Raw genomic sequence first — 19,626 nt, 5'->3', positions numbered from 1 at the left:
TTAATTTGCAAAGGAGCTCCTGCTAGAATTCCACGCCTGCACAAAACCCTTGGTTAGAATCTTCTCCTAAGCTAGCTAGTGTCAAAATCTGTTGGCCATGAAACCAGCAGATATTCTATATTAATTAAACAGATGTGTTTTTGTGTATGACTCAGTTATAATACCCAGTGTGGCTTTAGGTTCTGATCATTGGAGGTGGAGTGGCTGGGTTAGCATCGGCAGGAGCAGCCAAGTCAATGGGAGCTGTAGTTCGTGGATTTGATACCAGGTAAAGGCATCACATTTTAAATTATAACTTGCTCTACATTGTTTTGCTTTATATCCTGCCCTTCCTCAGTCTGCATACATAGTTTTGCCTATGTATCTCAGTAAGGAAGAAGAAGATGATATTGAATTTATATCCTGCCTCCTACTCTGAATCTCAGCGGTCACAATCTCCTTTACCTTCCTCCCACCACAACAAACACCCTGTGGGGTTGGTGGGGCTGAGAGAGCTTTCATAGCAGCTGCTCTTTCAAGGACAACTCCTGTGAAAGCTAGGGCTGACCCAAGGCCATACCAGCAGTTGTAACCGCTTATCCTGATGTTGCTGTGTAAACAAGAAGCTGATATTGGGTTTATACCCCACCCTTCACTCAGAATCTCAGAGCAGTTTACAATCTCTTTTATCTTCCTCCCCCTGCCCAACAAACACCCTGTGAGGTAGGTGGGGCTGAGAGAGGCCCTCCACTCAACCCTCTCGGACCTTTTTGGCCCCCCCTTTTCTCCCCGTGGTTCTGGCGGCCCCACCCCCCTCTGCATGGCACCTTCCCCTCCCTTCTTCCCACCTACCCACCAATGGGGCAAAAAAGTAAAGTGTGGGCTCCTGCGGCTCATGCAAGGTGGGCCCCCCCGGCTGATCATGTGATTGCTGGGAAGAGCCGCACAGAAGCCAACGGTGTCTATGCCGGCTTCCCGGCGTGATCAGCAAGTTAAGCACTGGTAGTGTCTGATAGTGAGATTGAGATTGAGTGGGTGGGAGGGAGGGGAAGGTGCCATGTGGAGGGAGGTGGGGCCACCAGAGCTGGGGGGAGAAAGGTGGCAGCGGAGAGAGTGCCGGCTGCCAGAGGGGGGCCCTCCATCCAAATTTTTTTTTATCCCCCCCCCAACTGGAATTTTCTGGCCTGGGTGAGTTACTAAGTGAGTTCAAGGAGTTTGCATGTGATTAATTTGCCACTGGAGCTATCTGAAACACTCTGATGGAAACTTTTAACTTTTTGCAGAGCATATTTTTAGGGTATGATGTGATTTATTAAAACATTTTTATCCCACCTTTTCTCTTGGTTCAGGGCAGCTTGCAATGATAATTAAAACACCAGCTATACAAAAATAAAATAGCAGGCTGCAACTCCCTGCCCCTTTCCCTTCTTATAAGATGCCTATCTTTCAGACCCTGGCAAACAGTGAGGCCTTAGAGCACCTACTGAAGAGCCAGTTTGGTGTAGTGGTGTATCTGGGAGAACCGGGTTTGATTCCCCACTCCTCCGCTTGCACCTGCTGGAATGGCCTTGGGTCAGCCATAGCTCTGTCAGAGGTTGTCCTTGAAAGGGCAGCTGCTGTGAAAGCCCTCTCCAGCCCCTCCCACCTCACAGGGTGTCTGTTGTGAGGGAGGAAGGTAAAGGAGATTGTGAGCCGCTCTGAGACTCTTCAGAGTGGAGGGCGGGATATAAATCCAATATCATCATCTTCTCTGAGGAGGGAGGCTCTTCCTCACCTCTTCAGGGGTTCCATTTCACAAAGCCGTGATGGAAAAGGCCCAGGCTCTAATCAGTGCCAGACAGCTGAAGAGTATCCAGCTGTCCTCAACCAGAGCCGGGGCTATTTCAGCCCTGACACTTACCTGGTAGAACTCTCCGCCGCATGGTATCTGTGCCCTGCAGGACCTAATGCAATTCCACAGGGCTTGCAAGACAGAGATGTTCCACCAGGCCTATGGTTGAGGACAGCAGTAGTCTCCATTTACCTTGGCTTCTTCCTCCCTCTTCCCCCATGGGGCAAGGACACAAATCGGTGTACGTTTTATTCACCATCTGTAAATTGTTATTGAATTGCTTATGGTGTTTTAGTTGTTTTTAAATTGACTGCAAATGTTTATTTGGAAGTGTTGTCTCCTGCTTTGAGCCCTGCTGCACAGGGGAGGGTGGGCTACAAATAGAATAAATAAATAATAGAAGGGCCAATAGATGGCTGCCCAGTGTAGTGGGATAGCCAATAGATGGCTGCCCCGTAACCATAGTTGTCCTGTCACTACTGTGCTTTTTGCTGTTTTTATCTTATTGGCTCCTTACACTGTGTTCTGCGTTCTAGAGCTGCAGCATTGGAGCAATTCAAATCACTCGGTGCCGAACCTTTGGAGGTGGACATAAAAGAATCTGGTGAAGGACAGGGAGGTTATGCTAAAGAGATGTCCAAAGAATTCATTGATGCTGAAATGAAACTCTTTGCCAAACAGTGCCAGGAGGTCGACATTATTATCACAACGGCACTCATACCTGGTGAGTCTCTGGGGAAACAGACTTGATTTTTCTTCAAGTTGAAATAGAATGTGCTGACTTGGCCGGATTTGTAGAGAGTTTTGAATTAACTTGCTTTCGGAAAAAATGGTGCCAAGCATCTCTTGGTCAGACTTCTGCAGCTGTGGGCTTGAAACCAACATTGATTGGGATCACTAGAGAATCTTCTCATTTTATTGGGGTAGATACAATTTCTTTGCTGCTGCTGCTGGCTTAAATGTGTGTGAATTCTTGTGCTGCCTGTGGGGCCTTACCAGGGCTTTTTTTGTAGCAGGAGCTCCTTTGCATATTAGACCACACACTCCTGATGTAGCCAATCCTTCTGGAGCTTACAGTAGGCCTTGTAATGAGCCCTGTAAGTTCTTGGAGGATTGGCTACATCTGGTGGATGTGGCCTAATATACAAAGGACTTCCTGTTACAAAAAAAGCTCTGGGCCTCACGCTTTCTTGATGTGTTTGCCATGGCTGTATCCTCCAGACAAAATAAATTCATTAATCCTGTGAAGGGCCTGATCAGAAGATTGGGAGCCAGTCAGGGGGACTGTTTTTTGATCTGCAGTTTGGATTATTCATCTATGCCACATGTCTCATGTTCTGCCCCTAGCATCTCCAGTTAACAAATAGTAGATGAGGTGAAAGGCCTCAACTTGAGACTTCGGAGATCCATTGCCAGTCAGAATAGACAAGGTTGACCTTGAGAGACTTTTAAAGTATTTATTTATTTATAATTAAAACAATTATTAGTCACCTTTCTTCCTAACAGAGCCCAAGGTGACTTACAATATAAATAAAATACGTAAAACAGAGTGCATAAAAGTACATACAATAAAGGACTTGTTTAATCAAATGCAGTCCTAAAATAAAACACCCATGGCCTAGATGTCTATATTAATTTGCATTGAAAAAGACAAAATATTTTTAGAGGAAAGTGTGACTACTTGCCATGTCTCCAAGTTGGTGTGGTATTGTAAAAATGTCCTTCTTTTCCAGGTAGAAAAGCGCCTATCCTGTTTAAGAAAGATATGATTGAGTTGATGAAGGAAGGATCAGTTGTTGTAGATCTAGCTGCTGAAGCAGGGGGAAATATTGAAACCACCAAGCCAGGAGAGCTCTGTATTCACAAGGTACGGACTTTCATAATGGCTACATCTAGTTGTATTGGCACTTGCAATTATGGACCTTATCTAATCTGTATTTTGTCTTATCATTGCATAATGTGTCTGTTTCTGCAAACAGCTGTGGATGCCATGCATGGAGATATGTTTGTATCTTTGCACAAGCCTCTTGAGGTTAGGCTAGGCTGAAAGATTTTAAGTTGCCTGCGGACATTCAGTAAGGTTCATAATTGAGCAGGGATTCCAATCAGTGCCTCCCTGATCCAGGTTTGACACCATGGGTGTGGCTGATTTAAATCTCCTTCGATTGATATAAAGTGCTCTTCTACCCAAGTGTAAAATACTAATACAAATTTATAGAATAGCATGTGCGTGTAAAGTGCTGTCAAATTGTGGCCAGGTTATGATGACCCTGTAAATTTTTCAAGGCAAGAGACGTTTTGAGGTAGTTTGCTATTGCCTGCCTCTGCATAGTGACCTGAACTTCCTTAGTGGTCTCCCACCCAAGTATTAACCTGATCTGCTGAGCTTTCAAGATTTGAAGAGATTGGGCTAGCTTGGGCCATCCAGGTAATGCCAATAGGATGTTCCTATCATTTTGTTGTAAAAAATGTCAAATGCCTTCATTAAGTATTTCTAAGCCCTGGGAATGTCTTTTTTATATGACAGTGGGAGATCTAGTTCACACTCCCTTTATAAAGTATTTGAGTTGGCTCTCTTCAAGAGGGCTAGCTTGTGAGAGCCAGTTTGGTGTAGTGGTTAAGTGTGTGGACTCTTACCTGGGAGAACCAGGTTTGATTCCCCACTCCTCCATTTGCAGCTGCTGGAATGGCCTTGGGTCAGCCATAGCTCTCGCAGGAGTTGCCCTTGAAAGGGCAGCTGCTGTGAGAGCCCTCTCAGCCCCACCCACCTCACAGGGTGTCTGTTGTGCGGGGAGAAGATATAGGAGATTGTAAACTGCTCTGAGTCTCTGATTCAGAGAGAAGGAGGGGTATAAATCTGCTGTCTTCTTTTTCCTTCCTTCCTTCCTTCCTTCCTTCCTTCCTTCCTTCCTTCCTTCCTTCCTTCCTTCCTCCTTCCTTCCTTCCTTCCTTCCTTCCTTCTTCTTCCTTTCTTTCTTTCTTTCTTTCTTTCTTTCTTTCTTTCTTTCTTTCTTTCTTTCTTTCTTTCTTTCTTTCTTTCTTTCTTTCTTTCTTTCTTTCTTTCTTTCTTTCTTTCTTTCTTTCTTTCTTTCTTTCTTTCTTTCTTTCTTTCTTTCTTTCTTTCTTTCTTTCTTTCTTTCTTTCTTTCTTTCTTTCTTTCTTTCTTTCTTCTCCTGCTGCTGCTGCTGCTGCTATAATAAAAAGCTTCAGATGTTACACAAAAATTACCAAAAAAAAAAGGCAATCAGGATTCTTTTCACTACATCTGTGCATATTAGGATGGTTCAGATCCACTGTAACATTTCTCCATTCCACTGCAGTCCAAAAAACCGCTGCCCCTCCCCCCTCCAAAAAATGCTGCTCCTTTGGGACAGGTGATTCAAGGAGCAGTGTTTCAGGAGACCATTTTGGATTACAGTGAGAGAGGAAGGCAACAGAATTCATGCTATGTATGTGGAAATGCTGCTTGCCATGGAAACTCCTGGTTGGATTCAAACCACTGCTCAGGTGTTAACAGGGATGGGCACTGGAGTTTGGTAGCAACGGCACAGGTACAGCAGGTGTGATTGGTGGACTCCGGAGGCACTGCATCTGCAGCCTGTGTTCAACCTGAGCAGCAGCACTAGGGCTACAGGGTGCGCGTGCATTCCTTCTCTTGTACCTTGCTGCCAATCGGATGCCTTAAATAGATGATGTTGCTTTTCAAAAATGTGCTTTTTCATTCTGTTTTCAGTGATAACATCTCTGCATCCTTACTCATAAATCCGTAACCTTGGCTTTCTGTAGGGAATTACCCACATAGGCTATACGGACCTCCCCAGTAGAATGGCCACCCAAGCCAGCACACTCTATTCCAACAACATCACCAAGCTGCTGAAGGCCATCAGTCCAGACAAAGAGAAGTTCTACTTTGACCTGAAGGATGAATTTGATTACGGTACTTTGGACCACGTTGTTAGAGGCACAGTGGTAATGAAGGTGAGTGGGCCTACTTTGTCGGCGGGGTGGTGGTGGTGGTGGTGGTGGTTAAGATGCCTTCAGATATATATAATCAGATTTGCATCTGGCCTATGTTATGAAATTCCCCCTGATGGAGAGCCTTCAGGGGCTTAAAACCTAAACCACCTTTCCGCTTGCGTCCCACTTCATCTGTTACAGAGGCTGGTTTGTATTGCTGACTGCATTCCTTTAGTGCTCAGCACTTTTCAGCTCATTTAAAGATCTGGTCTTGCGTGAGGGGAAGGGTGCCCAATGCTGTGGGATCTTGGCAGTCATTCTGCATGTCTGCAAGTGGAAACAAGACTCAGGGTCCAAGCTGTGGTGTTTTGAAGTACAGCTGCAGGATCGGTAGCCTCATTTTTATCATTATGTGCTGTTAATGTTGATTTGATTATGCCTGCAATGTGTCTTTTAATCTGGAGTAGTCTCATCAGTCCGTTGATTTAAGGAGAACCAAGCCAGTTTAGTTGAAGGGGAGGGACGGTGGCTCAGTGGTAGAGTATCTGGTTGGTAAGCAGAAGGTCCCAGGTTCAATCCCTGGCATCTCAAAGGGTCCAAACAAGTAGGCATGTAATACCTCAGCTTGAGACCCTGGAGAGCCATTGCCAGTCTGAGTAGACTTTGATGGATTTTGATGGACCATGAGTCTGATTAAGTATAAGGCAGCTTTATATGTTCATTCAAAATGTTAAATACTGTGCGCCATTACTCCAGTGTTTCTTAGCACTAGGCTGAGAAAATCTTTGTTTCTACCCCTGTGTGTACTGCTATCCTGGAATCTGTATGATTTCTCCCTTGTCCAAGTCCTTCATTTTTTACAGGATTTAGCAGGAAAGAATATCACATCTGTTAACCATACCTTTGACCATCTTGCAAGGCATACCCAGTTGAGAGGAGAGGAATTAAATGTCACTTTATTATGAAAAGATAATTGCCATTGATATTCCTTCATTGGTTTTTGTCATAACAGCTTTGTGAGCAGCTCCCCCTAGTGTAAAACCCTGGTTAGCAATTTGGGAATCTAAGACCGTTTTCGCACACAGCTTACCTCGCAGTTACAATCCTGTTCCCTCTGCAGCGTCTGTTGGATTTCCCACCATCTGCGCCGGAGTTACAGGAAGTGCCGCGGCTTTTGCGTAGCAAACGTAAACTGGGTTTTAGTGGTTTACGTTTGCTACGCAAAAGCTGCGACACTTCCTGTAACTTCGGCGCAGATGGTGGGAAATTCGACCAGACACTGTGGAGGGAACAGGATTGTGACTGTGAGGTGAGCTGTGTGCGAAAACAATCTATATGAGTGTCATTTTACATTGCTGCCAGATTACTGCTGTGCAATCTCTTGCAAAATCTCTTGCAAAACTCTTGCAAAAACTGGCTGAGTAATAGGAAGCAGAGAGTGAGTATAAATGGGCAGTCTTCGCAGTGGAGGACGGTAAGCAGTGGGGTGCCGCAGGGCTCGGTACTGGGTCCCATGCTCTTTAACTTGTTCATAAATGATTTAGAGTTGGGAGTGAGCAGTGAAGTGGCCAAGTTTGCAGATGACACTAAATTGTTCAGGGTGGTGAGAACCAGAGAGGATTGTGAGAAACTCCAAAGGGATCTGTTGAGGCTGGATGAGTGGGCGTCAACGTGGCAGATGCGGTTCAATGTGGCCAAGTGCAAAGTAATGCACATTGGGGCCAAGAATCCCAGCTACAAATACAAGTTGATGGGGTGTGAACTGGCAGAAACTGACCAAGAGAGAGATCTTGGGGTCGTGGTAGATAACTCACTGAAAATGTCAAGACAGTGTGCGTTTGCAATAAAAAAGGCCAACGCCATGCTGGGAATTATTAGGAAGGGAATTGAAAACAAATCAGCCAGTATCATAATGCCCCTGTATAAATCGATGGTGCGGTCTCATTTGGAGTACTGTGCGCAGTTCTGGTTGCCGCACCTCAAAAAGGATATTATAGCATTGGAGAAAGTCCAGAGAAGGGCAGCTAGAATGATTAAAGGGCTGGAGCACTTTCCCTATGAAGAAAGGTTGAAACGCTTGGGACTCTTTAGCTTGGAGAAACGTCGACTGCGGGATGACATGATAGAGGTTTACAAGATAATGCATGGGATGGAGAAAGTTGAGAAAGAGGTACTTTTCTCCCTTTCTCACAATACAAGAACTCGTGGGCATTCAATGAAATTGCTGAGCACACAGGTTAAAACGGATAAAAGGAAGTACTTCACCCAAAGGGTGATTAACATGTGGAATTCACTGCCACAGGAGGTGGTGGCGGCCACAAGTATAGCCACCTTCAAGAGGGGTTTAGATAAAAATATGGAGCACAGGTCCATCAGTGGCTATTAGCCACAGTGTGTGTGTATATATAAAATTTTTTGCCACTGTGTGACACAGAGTGTTGGACTGGATGGGCCATTGGCCTGATCCAACATGGCTTCTCTTATGTTCTTATGCAAGTGGTTTGATAGTGGTGATTCCATGTTTATATAGCTCTGTCTCCATTCTGGTCCTGTAATTATTCAGTCACAAACTGCAATAAGACTCTGTTCATGTCTGCTCTGGGCTAAGTCCTATTTGATGAGATAGGAAGAACGGCTTCTTTCCAGGTATTGCTGATGCAAAAATTATCCTTAATATTCCAGTCTCTCTCCTCATCTCCCAGAAGCTGTTCTTTCTCCCTTCCTCCTGGCAGCAAGGCAAATGGACTGAATGGATTCTGGTCACTTCCTTTGCTCCATCACCCTCCAGCCCTTGAGAGGCATGCAAACATGCACTCTTTACCTACATCAGCAAGTTCAAAATTATCATTTCCATATTGAGTTTATCTTCCCCGCACTTAAAAGTAAATCTGACATTGACACTATTCCAAACCAAAACAGAAGGGGGGGGGGGAAGGAGAAAACAAAAAGCATCTTCAACGAAAACAGAATTTTTAGAGTTTGTTATCCCCTTCCTTGGGGTTTGCTGGGACATTTTAAATAGCATGTTTCCTGGGCTTGATATTCCTGGGAGGGTCCTGATTTGGCCCACGGGCCATCTGTTGCTGATTGCTGTAAGCAATCTTGGGTGACCCCATATCTGCTTCTTTGCAGGATGGAAAGGTGATTTTCCCAGCACCACCTCCAAAGAAGATGCCTGAGGCAGCGCCTGTGAAACGGAAGACAGTGGCAGAGCTGGAAGCAGAAAAAGCAGCTGCTGTTACACCTTTCCAGAAAACCTTGACTTCTGCATCCATGTACACTGCAGGTGAGAAGCCAGGTGCCTTCTGTAGACCTTGTGCCCCAAACACTCCAGGTCTCTCATGATGGCAAGTCAAATAAGCAGGGAAGTCAGTTTGGTGTAGAGATTAAGTGTGCAGACCCTTATCTGGGAGAACTGGGTTTGATTCCCCACTCCTCTACTTGCAGCTGCTGGAATGGGCTTCAGTCAGCCATAGCTCTTGCAGAGTTGTCCTTGAAAGGGCAGCTGCTGTGAGAGCTTTCTCTCAGCCCCACGCACCTCATAGGGTGTCTGTTGTGGTGGGGAAAGATATAGGAGATTGTAAGCTGCTCTGAGTCTCTGATTCAGAGAGAAGGGCAGGGTATAAATCTGCAGTCGTCTTCTGGAATATGTTGCACAAACTGTAAGGGCCGGGGGAATTTTCTGATTGCATCGCATTCGTTTTAATATGTATATACATGCATAGGGGCCTTTGCTTTACATACGATGTAGGGTGTTTCTGTTATGTGGCATAGAGTCAATGTGGTGTAGTGGTTAGCATAACCAAATAGAATGGAGGAGAGGAGAATGATATAAGCTGCTTTAGGTCTCCATTTGGGAGACAGGTGAGGTATAAATGAAGTAAATAAATAAATGTGTGCTGAAGTCTATGTACCAGAGGATGAAAAAAGGGCCATTGCTAGATTGCAATCAAGAGGAAATTATTAACATTTAATGTATTTAGACTCCCTTCTTCACTGAGACTTAAAGTGCATTACTCAGAGCAAATTAATGGTAATCCAGACAAAGAGATATTTAGTAAGTATAGTGTAGATGAGTTCAGTCAGTATGAAGAGACATCACAAGAACATAAAAAGAGCCCTGCTGGATCAGACCAGTGGTCCATCTGTTCCAGTATCCTGTCTCACAGTGACCAACCAGTTCCTCTGGAGGTTCAACGACAGGGCATAGAAGCTGAGGACTTCCCCTGATGTTGCCTTCTGGCTCTGGGATTCAGAGATTTACTGCCTTAAATGTGGAAATTCCCTTTAGTTGCTATGACTAGTTGCCACTAATAGACCTGTCCTCAGATAATCTGTCGATCCCCCTTTAAAGCTGTCTGTGCCGGTGGCCATCACAGGCATTTGAATGAGAAGTGTACTAGGACTGGGATTATTAAAATCTGAATGAGTGTAACATGTTGGATATAATCAGGGCTATTTTTGTAGCAGGACTCCTTTGCATATTAGACCACACGCACACCCTGATGTAGCCAATCCTACCGGAGTTTACAGTAGGCCATGTACTAAGAGCCCTGTAAGCTCTTGGAGGATTAGCTGCATCAGGGGTGTGTGGCCTAATATGCAAAAGAGTTCCTGCTACCAAAAGCCACCCTGGATATAATGAAGAAAAATGGCATTATGTCAGTAGAAGATAATTAAATGACAAGGTAGTACGTTTAGCAAACTGATAATCTGTCCTATCCACTATGGTGTAATTCCCAGTTCTAAAGAGCACCTTCCTGAACTATTCTGTTATAGTCCTATTACCTTCATAAAGAAAACTTCCCTGAACAACTCCTTTTGCATAATTCGAAGGATGATAGGTGTATGGAAGCCCTTCTGACCTCTTTAGGTGTGGCATTTCACAAAATGGGTACCACAGTAGTGAAAGCATAAAGCTGTTTCATTTGATACTATTATCAATTTGAAGACTGTTACAAGTTAATCTTCATACTGTTATTGCATATGCAGAAAAGGGTCTAGTGAGTGTTGCTGAGATGAAATATAGGTCAGCACCTGAGGAGGTCTCTGGGAAGATCTCCTGGGAATCCACTTTGAATGCCATGGTTGAAGAAAGGTGAGATATATAGGAAGATAAATCGTGGGTGTCTCTGTTTAAATCTAAAGTCATGCATCCTCCAAGACTTTAATGGCAGCATTGCCTTGCAGGTCTTGGCACTATGCTTGGGTTGGGCATTGCTGCTCCCAATTACGCTTTCACTCAGATTGTGACCACGTTTGGCTTGGCTGGGATCGTCGGGTACCACACTGTGTGGGGCGTGACCCCTGCGCTCCACTCTCCTCTCATGTCTGTGACCAATGCCATCTCAGGTAAGGCAGCGGCTGCTCATGTTTTCAGGCATTGACGTTTTCTGTCTGACATTGTCATTCTGGGCTGATTCGCACCTTACAGTGTTTTCAGCAAATGCACCTAAATGTTAAAAACCTAATATCAGAGTGAGACACAGTGTTTAGAAACAGGTATCTTGTTTCAGCAGACAATCCCTTGGTGCCCTAGGGATCCTTAGACTAAGAGTCTAAACATTAGTAGTGTTTGCTTACATTCTGTAAATTGTTTGGATTTTTTAAATGAAAAAAGTAACTTGTATAAAAATAGGTATAATAGTTAATATTTGGGGGCCTGATCTAGTGATAGTTATTGTGAGTTGTGTGTCAGTCCTTGAATTGGGTTTGTATGCCACAGCCAGCAACAACATGTCTTCTTACTTCAGTGCTAATATCTGTTTGGTGTAGTTGTTAAGTGTGTGGGTTTGATTCCCCACTCCTCCACTTGCAGCTGCTGGAATAGCCTTGGGTCAGCCATAGCTCTCGCAGGGCTGTCCTTGAAAGGACAGCTTCTGGGATAGCTCTCTCAGCCCCACCTACCTCACAAGGTGTTTGTTGTGGGGGTGTGGAGGTAAAGGAGATTGTGAGCTGCTCTGAGATTCAGAGTGGAGTGTGGGATGCAAATCCATTGTCATCGTCTTTTTTCTTTTTAATAAACAGGGTTGACTGCTGTTGGTGGATTGGCACTGATGGGGGGGAAATACCTTCCTGAAAATACGCCTCAAAGCCTTGCTACTCTTGCTGCATTTGTGTCTTCCGTGAACATTGCAGGTACTGCTTGGCTTTCTTGTTGAGCTTCTCTTCGTGGAGAGGAACCAAAACATGGGTGTAGTAATCTGTAATGGCAGATTTAAGTGTGTGTGTGTGTGTGTGTGTGTGAGAGAGAGATGCCTTCCTCCAGAAGAGTAATGTTTAGTGTGGTCAGTCTCTCTCCCCACCCTTGGTCCCCACTTGGGCAATATATTCAGGATTCAGTATGCATCGAGAACATACTGTGGATTGCCATTATAGTGGGGAATTTTTTGCTGTTGTTGGCCCTGGCTTGCCCTCAGCAGTGTTACCCAAGCTAGTGCCTGAGGTATAAAGTTTAGCAGGGATCACTAACCATTTTTGGAGCCTGCAGGAGCATTTGAAATTTTGAGGGGTGGTGGTGAGCACCGCCTGAAAAAAATGGCTCCCTCAGGCAGTAGATCCGAACAAATTACCTCTCCTTCACACTTCCTGGAAAGATGGGTAGCCTGAAGTGGGGATGAAGCCACACATTGACTTAAGGAAAGCCCAGTCCTCCTTACCAGTGGAAATCCCTTTAATTTGAATTAAAACAGTCAATAACAAGCCCCACCTACTTTCTGAAAAACTCAGTGGGCACAATACCATGGTGACAGCAGGTACCATGTTGGAGAACCCTGAAGTGCCTCAAGAGCCTTTTGGGATGTGCAGCACTTTTCCAATCTGTCCTGTCAGCATGACGTTACATGTGTCTAAAGACCCCTCGTATTTAGTCTTTTTCTAGTTCTTCCCTCCCGCCCCAACATCTGTAGTTGCTCAGTGGTATGAGAGCTCTCAAGATAAGAGTCTCATTACTCGCCTTCATTGTAAGCCACTTGTTCTCTGTATATACTTCAATGATAGCGATAATCTCACCAGCTGGGTTTCAAGATACAATAACTTTGTTTTTCTTCCTCATTGGAAAGGTGGCTTCCTGGTCACACAGAGGATGCTGGATATGTTCAAGCGTCCCACCGACCCTCCGGAGTACCATTATTTATATCTGTTGCCTGCTGGCGCATTTGTAGGAGGGTATGGAGCAGCTCTCCAAAGCGGGTATAATGTTGAACAGGTAAAAAAAGATCCCTCAAGATTCTATCATCCTGTTTCCCTGCCATGTATAAAAGTACACACATTTACAGAATCTTTACAAAGCAAGGAATCCAAAGTATAGACAGACCTGGGACCCAACTTGACCCCCAGGTGGTTGCATGTGACAGGAAGTTATTGTCCATAAACTTGTTAGAATAAGCATTGTCCCTGCTTATTCTAAAAGGGAAACTTCTGTACCACTGAATGACATTGCTTTGCCATCCTGCTGCTTCTTTGTGTGCACTGAAAGAGGCAGGATGCAAGGTACCCTTCCCCTCTGTGTAGGCATACTAGCAGTGGAGGTCTTCAAATCAAAAATGGAAGCTTGGAGGGTACCTGTGACCCAGCAGAGGGGTCTGTTAAAACCCATCTGAGTGTCCTAATCTGTCAGCTGAAGATCACTAGTGTAGATAGATAGATAAATAGATAGATAAATTTATTGTCATTGTTCTCAACAAAAGAGAGCAACGAAATTAGGCTGTTCAGCGTTGGATTATCTAGGATTGGTATATTGTGTTGCAGGTATGTTGCCAGTTCTGGAAGAACTTTAGAATAATCACTGCATATAAAGCATTCCAAATAATCATACTGCAAAAATTTACATACTCATTATATTCTAGAGATTTCTTCCAAATACATAACACTTAATACAAATTCAAAGTCCATAAATCAATCCTTAAAGTAACAGTCCAATCTAAGATGCTGAAAGAAAAGTACCAACTCCTGCTGTTTCTTGTATTCTCCGATCCAGGTTGTACCAAACTGAAGCTTGACATGATTCTTGAGGTAGCAGTCCTCTATCCAACTGGTGCAGCAATTAATCTTGCGATTGCAATAAAAAAGGCCAGCGCCATGCTGGGAATTATTAGGAAGGGAATTGAAAACAAATCAGCCAGTATCATAATGCCCCTGTATAAATTGATGGTGCGGTCTCATTTGGAATACTGTGTGCAATTTGGGTCACCGCACCTCAAAAAGGATATTATAGCACTGGAAAAAGTGCAGAAAAGGGCAGTTAGAATGATTAAAGGGTTGGAACACTTTCCCTATGAAGAAAGGTTAAAACGCTTGGGGCTCTTTAGCTTGGAGAAACGTCGACTGCGGGGTGACATGATAGAGGTTTACAAAATAATGCATGGGATGGAGAAAGTAGAGAAAGAAGTACTTTTCTCCCTTTCTCACAATACAAGAACTCGTGGGCATTCAGTCAGGTTAAAACGGATAAAAGGAAGTACTTCTTCACCCAAAGGGTGATTAACATGTGGAATTCACTGCCACAGGAGGTAGTGGCGGCTACAAGCATAGACAGCTTCAAGGGGGAGTTAGATAAACATATGGAGCAGATGTCCATCAGTGGCTATTAGCCACAGTGTGTGTATATGTGTGTGTATATAAATATATAATTTTTTTTTTGCCACTGTGTGACACAGAGTGTTGGACTGGATGGGCCATTGGCCTGATCCAACATGGCTTTTCTTATGGACTGTTACTTTAAAAACATGTCTTTGTACAAAATGTGCTTCTTGACCTAAAATGTGAGTGCTGTTTGCAATATGGCTAAACTATAGACATTTTCTCTTTCATCTTTTTAACCAGATGATGTACCTGGGTTCAGGTTTGTGCTGCGTCGGTGCCCTAGCTGGGCTGTCCACTCAAGGAACAGCTCGACTTGGCAATGCATTGGGCATGATAGGCGTGGCTGGAGGCTTGGCTGCTACCCTGGGAGGCCTGAAGCCGTCTCCTGAATTGCTGGCTCAGATGTCAGGCGCAATGGCTGTCGGTGGCACTATAGGTAAGTGTTGAGCGTGTAAGTACAAACATCTTGGCGTAGAAACTTGAGGGCCAGTTTGGTTCCTTCAGTTGATAAGCTTTTCCCAGTTTCTTAAGGTACACTGACTCTGCATTGACTTTGAATCACTGTGTTTACTGCTCACGTGGCTACAGTCAACATTTCAGCCTTGTCCATTATTAACCGTTCCCTGTGTGCAGAAAGTGCTAAAATATCCAGTTTGTTCTCTGTCTCACAGAGATTGAGTGCATTGTGGAAGTTCTGTATGTCATGGCTATGCTGTAGTGATCGTTCAGCTTCCCACCTTGTCTTGGATGCCTTTATACCTTTAAAAATTCCCCCACGTGCATTCCTTCAAAATTTGACAGTTTATCCTCATTCTTCAGCCACTCTGCCCTTAATGCTCATGAGCTGGTCCTGTGCCCCCACGTCAGAAACCTGATCTCCCCCCGCCCCCTCACATGCTGTTGTTCCTGTGATCCTGTCTGACCTTCTCAACAAAATCAACTAGAAGCCAAAGAGATCTGAGGGAATGGAAGTGAAATGAGTGAAAGGTATTTTCACCTGTCTCTTGATCTATTTCAGAGTTCCCTGGCAGGTATAATTTGCTAAACCAAATCAGATTATAGTAAGCAGTTCGCTAATGTGGTGCTGTGTCTGTAACTTCAATTTTTTTGCTTCCCTCTAGTCTGATGTGAAGATCAACCTTGTGCTGTTCAGGATCTTGGTATACTTAAACAATAGCTATATCTCTATTTAGAGGAACAAACAAAGGAATGTCATACTGACCTGCATGTAATATTTTGCTCCATTTTTTCTTCACAGGCCTGACGATCGCTAAACGTATCCAGATTTCAGACTTACCTCAATTAGTGGCTGCTTTTCATAGCTTGGTGGGCCTAGCTGCAGTCCTTACCTGCGTAGCGGAGTACATGATTGAATACCCCCACTTTGCTACCAACGAAGCAGCAAACCTCACCAAGATTGTTGCTTATCTTGGCACGTATATTGGAGGTGTAACCTTCAGCGGTTCTCTTGTTGCTTATGGAAAGCTACAGGGTAATATGTGTTTTCTTACCTTGGGGTGGGAGTGGGGGGCTAACTCATGCTCTTTATCAGGTCTTGATCACCTCTGTCAGCCTTTACCCCGTGTATATGTATACATGCTTCTACAAAATTTTCGTTTTGCCAGTTTGGTAGTGGTTAAGTGTGCTGACTCTTATCTGGCAGAACCAGGTTTGATTCCCCATTCCTCCACTTGCAACTGCTGGAATGGCCTTGGGTCAGCCATAGCTCTCACAGGAGTTGTCCTTGAAAGGGCAGCTTCTGAGAGAGCTCTCTCAGCTCCACCTACCTCACAGGGTGTCTGTTGTGGGGGAAGAAGATAAAGTAAATTGTAAGCTGCTCTGAGACTCTGATTCAGGGAGAAGGATGGGGTATAAATCTGCGGTCTTCTTTCTTTAGCTCTCACTGAGGTGGTAAACTTGTATCAGTGCTGTAGTACTGCAAAAGTGTATCAACACACACTTCAATATTTGCATGTGCACATTCTTCTGGTCCAACAAAATTAGTGAGTTGAGGAGCAGGCTAAGCTAGAATTCTTCTCTCTGGCTGCCAGTTTTCTAAGCAAATTATATCTTTTGTGGGGAAGAGTTTGTTCATGAAACTGTTCAGCTTTGGTGTAACCCGGACACACATTTCAGTGGGAGCTAAGCTAAGGACATATGAAGCTACTTGATAGGCTAGACCATTTTTCCTGGTATTGTCTACTCCAGTTGACAGCAGCTTTTGCAGGGGCTTTCCCAGCACCTGCAACCTGAGATCTTTTCCACCGTCTTGGCCAGGGATTTTATTTTATTAAGGTACTGTTATATCTGGGGCCAAGTTTGGGACTTTTTGCATGGATCTGAGCCCTGGCCCCTCATTGAGGGCTTGTTTGTAGTATGTTTGCCTTTGAGTCAAACAAAACCCTTTCTCATTCAAATCAATTCAACTGAAGGGCTATGATAGCATTTGCAGAATTCATATCCTAATATGCAAAATGATTAAACTGGTCACATTATGAGAAGACAAGACTCACCGGAAAAGGCAATAATGCTAGGGAAAAGTTGAAGGCAGCAGAGACCCAACATGAGATGGGTTGACTCTATAAAGGAAGCCGTGGCCCTAAGTCTCCAAGACCTGAGCAAGGTTGTTAATGATAAGATGTTTTGGAGGGTTGCCATAAGTCAGAAGTGATTTGAGGGTGCCTAACACACACAGACATACATAAGGAAAAATTCTGTGTAACCCCAGCTTTCATTTTAACACGAGTAAATTTGTGGGCCTTGTGTTGTGAGGGAAAACTTCCTCTCTCTAAATCTTTAGGCAGTTAAGAGCTGATGAAATAATGCCCTGGTGGGAAGGACTTCACTTCAGGAAACATCTCTGAGGTAATCCAGGGAAACCACATTGAGCTCACCAAGATACAGCCTGCATTCCCTGGTTACGCATCCCATAAAGAATGAGGTGATGGTTGGAGTAGCAGTCAGGTTAGAGCTGGACCAGTAAGTGACCAGATTGAGATGGAGAAGAGGCCTAATTTCCTCTCTCCCCCTCCCTTGCTTAATTTCTCTTTCGTGGGTTGTTTCTAGAGCTTGAACAGCGTGTCTTTTACATTTGAAGGTATCCTGAATTCCGCCCCACTCCTCTTGCCGGGTCGGCACTTAATGAATGCTGGTTTGCTAGCAGCAAGCATAGGTGGCATAGTTCCCTACATGATGGATCCGAGTTACACTACAGGGCTGACTTGTTTAGGGTCTGTGTCAGCTCTGTCTGCTGTCATGGTAAGTATGTGTATGTGTGGCAATAGCAAAAAAAAAAGATGAACTGTAATTATGGATGCAGGTCACTACATATTAGTGTTCGGCATGCTGGATACAGGGCCTACTGTAAGCTCTTGGAGGATTGGCTACATCAGGGGTGTCTGGCCTAATATGCAAAGGAGTTCCTGCTACAACCCCCCCCCCCCGCGGATATAATGAAGAAAAATGGCATTATATCAGTAGAAGATAATGAAATGACAAGGTAGTACATTTAGCAAACTGATAATCTGTCCTATCCACTTTAAAAGTTTGGTGTAGAGAGCCAGTAGTTAAGTATGCAGATTCTTATCTGGGAGAACTGGGCTTGATTCCTCACTCCTTCACATGCACCTGCTGGAGTGACCTTGGGTCAGTCATGACTCTCTCAGAGCTATTCTGCACAAGAGCAATTCTGGGAGAGCACTCTCAGCACTGCGTACCTCATAGGGTGTCTGTTGTGAGGAGAAGGAGATTGTAAGCTGCTCTGAGACGCCTTTGTATAGTGAAGGGTGGGGTATAAATCCAGGTTTCTCTTCTTCTAAAAAAGAAAATGAAAAGGCCTTTTCATGTGCAAAAGAAACACAGCTGGCAGATGTCTCTTTCAGTGTCTCTCTCCTTTCCATTATTTAGGGTGTAACTCTGACAGCAGCCATAGGAGGGGCAGACATGCCAGTTGTCATTACTGTACTGAACAGCTATTCTGGATGGGCACTGTGTGCCGAAGGATTCCTGCTGAACAACAACTTGCTGACGATTGTGGGTGCTCTGATTGGTTCCTCTGGTGCTATCCTCTCATACATCATGTGTGTGGTAAGAAGACCATCCCAGTGTGCCCTTCCCCCTCTTTTTCATGTTTGAGTCTTCTGTTTATTCATGTGGGGTAGAAGGCTTTTATGTCTGTGTTTTGTTACTTATGTTTTTTTTAAAAAAAAACATTTCTTCCACCAAATTTCTGCTCGCAAGCTTTACGTTTTAAAGTAGAGTTGTCTGTTTTGGTTGTGAACCACTTTGGCCAAAAGGCAGGATGCATATTCTTTTTAGAAAAACTTTTATTGAAGTCAGCCTTCTGTCCCTTTACCGCTTGAGCTGCTGTCTTTAGTAACAGCGGGCCTGTTCTGTTGACGCCTTTCCACTCCCCTTGCCTTCCTTTGATGGGTGTAATGCAGAATGCAATGAAATTGAATGTCTGAGCTTGTGCCAACAAAATGGAGGAAGAGGGGAAATGAAAATGTTGGCAATACCAAGGAATGACTCTTTTAAATCAGTGGTTCTCGAGATAAGATGGAGATGCCACAATGGACTTTGGTTCTCTCTCAGCTGAGCTGAGAGATCAGAAGAAAATGTTCAGGGTGAGCTGGGCTAGGATGCTCAATGGTAAATCTAGGTTTACCCTCTGCACGATATGTGAAGTGGCCCCAAAATAAGCCTGTTGCTGTGTGATGCAATAGGACACAAAATGGGGGAAAACTAAATATGTTCTTATTCTGTGTTCAGTGATGTCAGATTCTTGCATTTGGTGTGGAGGAGGAGGAAAATAGCAAAAAGTCACTTTGCAAGGGGGTCTCAAAAAGCAGAATTAGAAGTGGGTCCCCTGTTTCATGGTATTCAAGGATCTCTGTTCTAAGTGCATGCAGTAAATACCATAGATGGCCAAGGGAACAGGTGAGTGGATTCTGGATCAATTCGGGCATGGGTTCTGCCTCAAAGCTGAAACTGAACAGAGGCTAATGTGCTTTGGTCACTTGTGGAGACAAGAGTCACTGGAAAAGACGGTAATGCTAGGAAAAGTCAAAGGCAGAAAAGAGGAAGACCCAACATGAGATGAATTGAGTTACTGAGGGTTTTCCCTCTGGGTTCAGGTGAAATTTATTTGCTTCATTTATACTTTACTTAAAGCTGCCCCTGATTGGTTGCTGAATCTTAAGCCTCCTCACTGGTTATACAGCTCCTATCAAATCCTTTATAGGGGATAAATTTAAATGGGGAGCTTGGGGTGGGGT

At 44.3% G+C, this 19,626-nt stretch overlaps 1 protein-coding gene across 2 annotated transcripts in view; it reads left to right on the top strand.

Annotated features, from left to right (window-relative positions):
- Nucleotides 1-19,626, top strand: part of NNT (nicotinamide nucleotide transhydrogenase) — a 77,664-nt gene that overhangs the window by 36,274 nt on the left and 21,764 nt on the right. The window contains exons 6-17 of one of the 2 annotated variants that reach the window (XM_060236028.1): nucleotides 180-268; nucleotides 2,347-2,534; nucleotides 3,544-3,677; nucleotides 5,597-5,788; nucleotides 8,900-9,053; nucleotides 10,958-11,119; nucleotides 11,795-11,905; nucleotides 12,829-12,974; nucleotides 14,591-14,786; nucleotides 15,609-15,842; nucleotides 17,448-17,608; nucleotides 18,257-18,436. In XM_060236028.1, coding sequence (XP_060092011.1) covers nucleotides 180-268; nucleotides 2,347-2,534; nucleotides 3,544-3,677; nucleotides 5,597-5,788; nucleotides 8,900-9,053; nucleotides 10,958-11,119; nucleotides 11,795-11,905; nucleotides 12,829-12,974; nucleotides 14,591-14,786; nucleotides 15,609-15,842; nucleotides 17,448-17,608; nucleotides 18,257-18,436 — 1,947 coding nt within the window. Of the gene's footprint in view, nucleotides 1-179; nucleotides 269-2,346; nucleotides 2,539-3,543; nucleotides 3,678-5,596; nucleotides 5,789-8,899; nucleotides 9,054-10,957; nucleotides 11,120-11,794; nucleotides 11,906-12,828; nucleotides 12,975-14,590; nucleotides 14,787-15,608; nucleotides 15,843-17,447; nucleotides 17,609-18,256; nucleotides 18,437-19,626 lie in introns of both variants that reach the window. The other variant, XM_060236029.1, reaches the window with a different exon arrangement.

Source organism: Heteronotia binoei, chromosome 4 (genome assembly GCF_032191835.1).
Source record: "Heteronotia binoei isolate CCM8104 ecotype False Entrance Well chromosome 4, APGP_CSIRO_Hbin_v1, whole genome shotgun sequence".
Lineage (NCBI taxonomy): Eukaryota > Metazoa > Chordata > Lepidosauria > Squamata > Gekkonidae > Heteronotia > Heteronotia binoei.
Note: the sequence above shows the minus strand (reverse complement) of the source record. Positions and strands in the feature narration are given on the sequence as shown.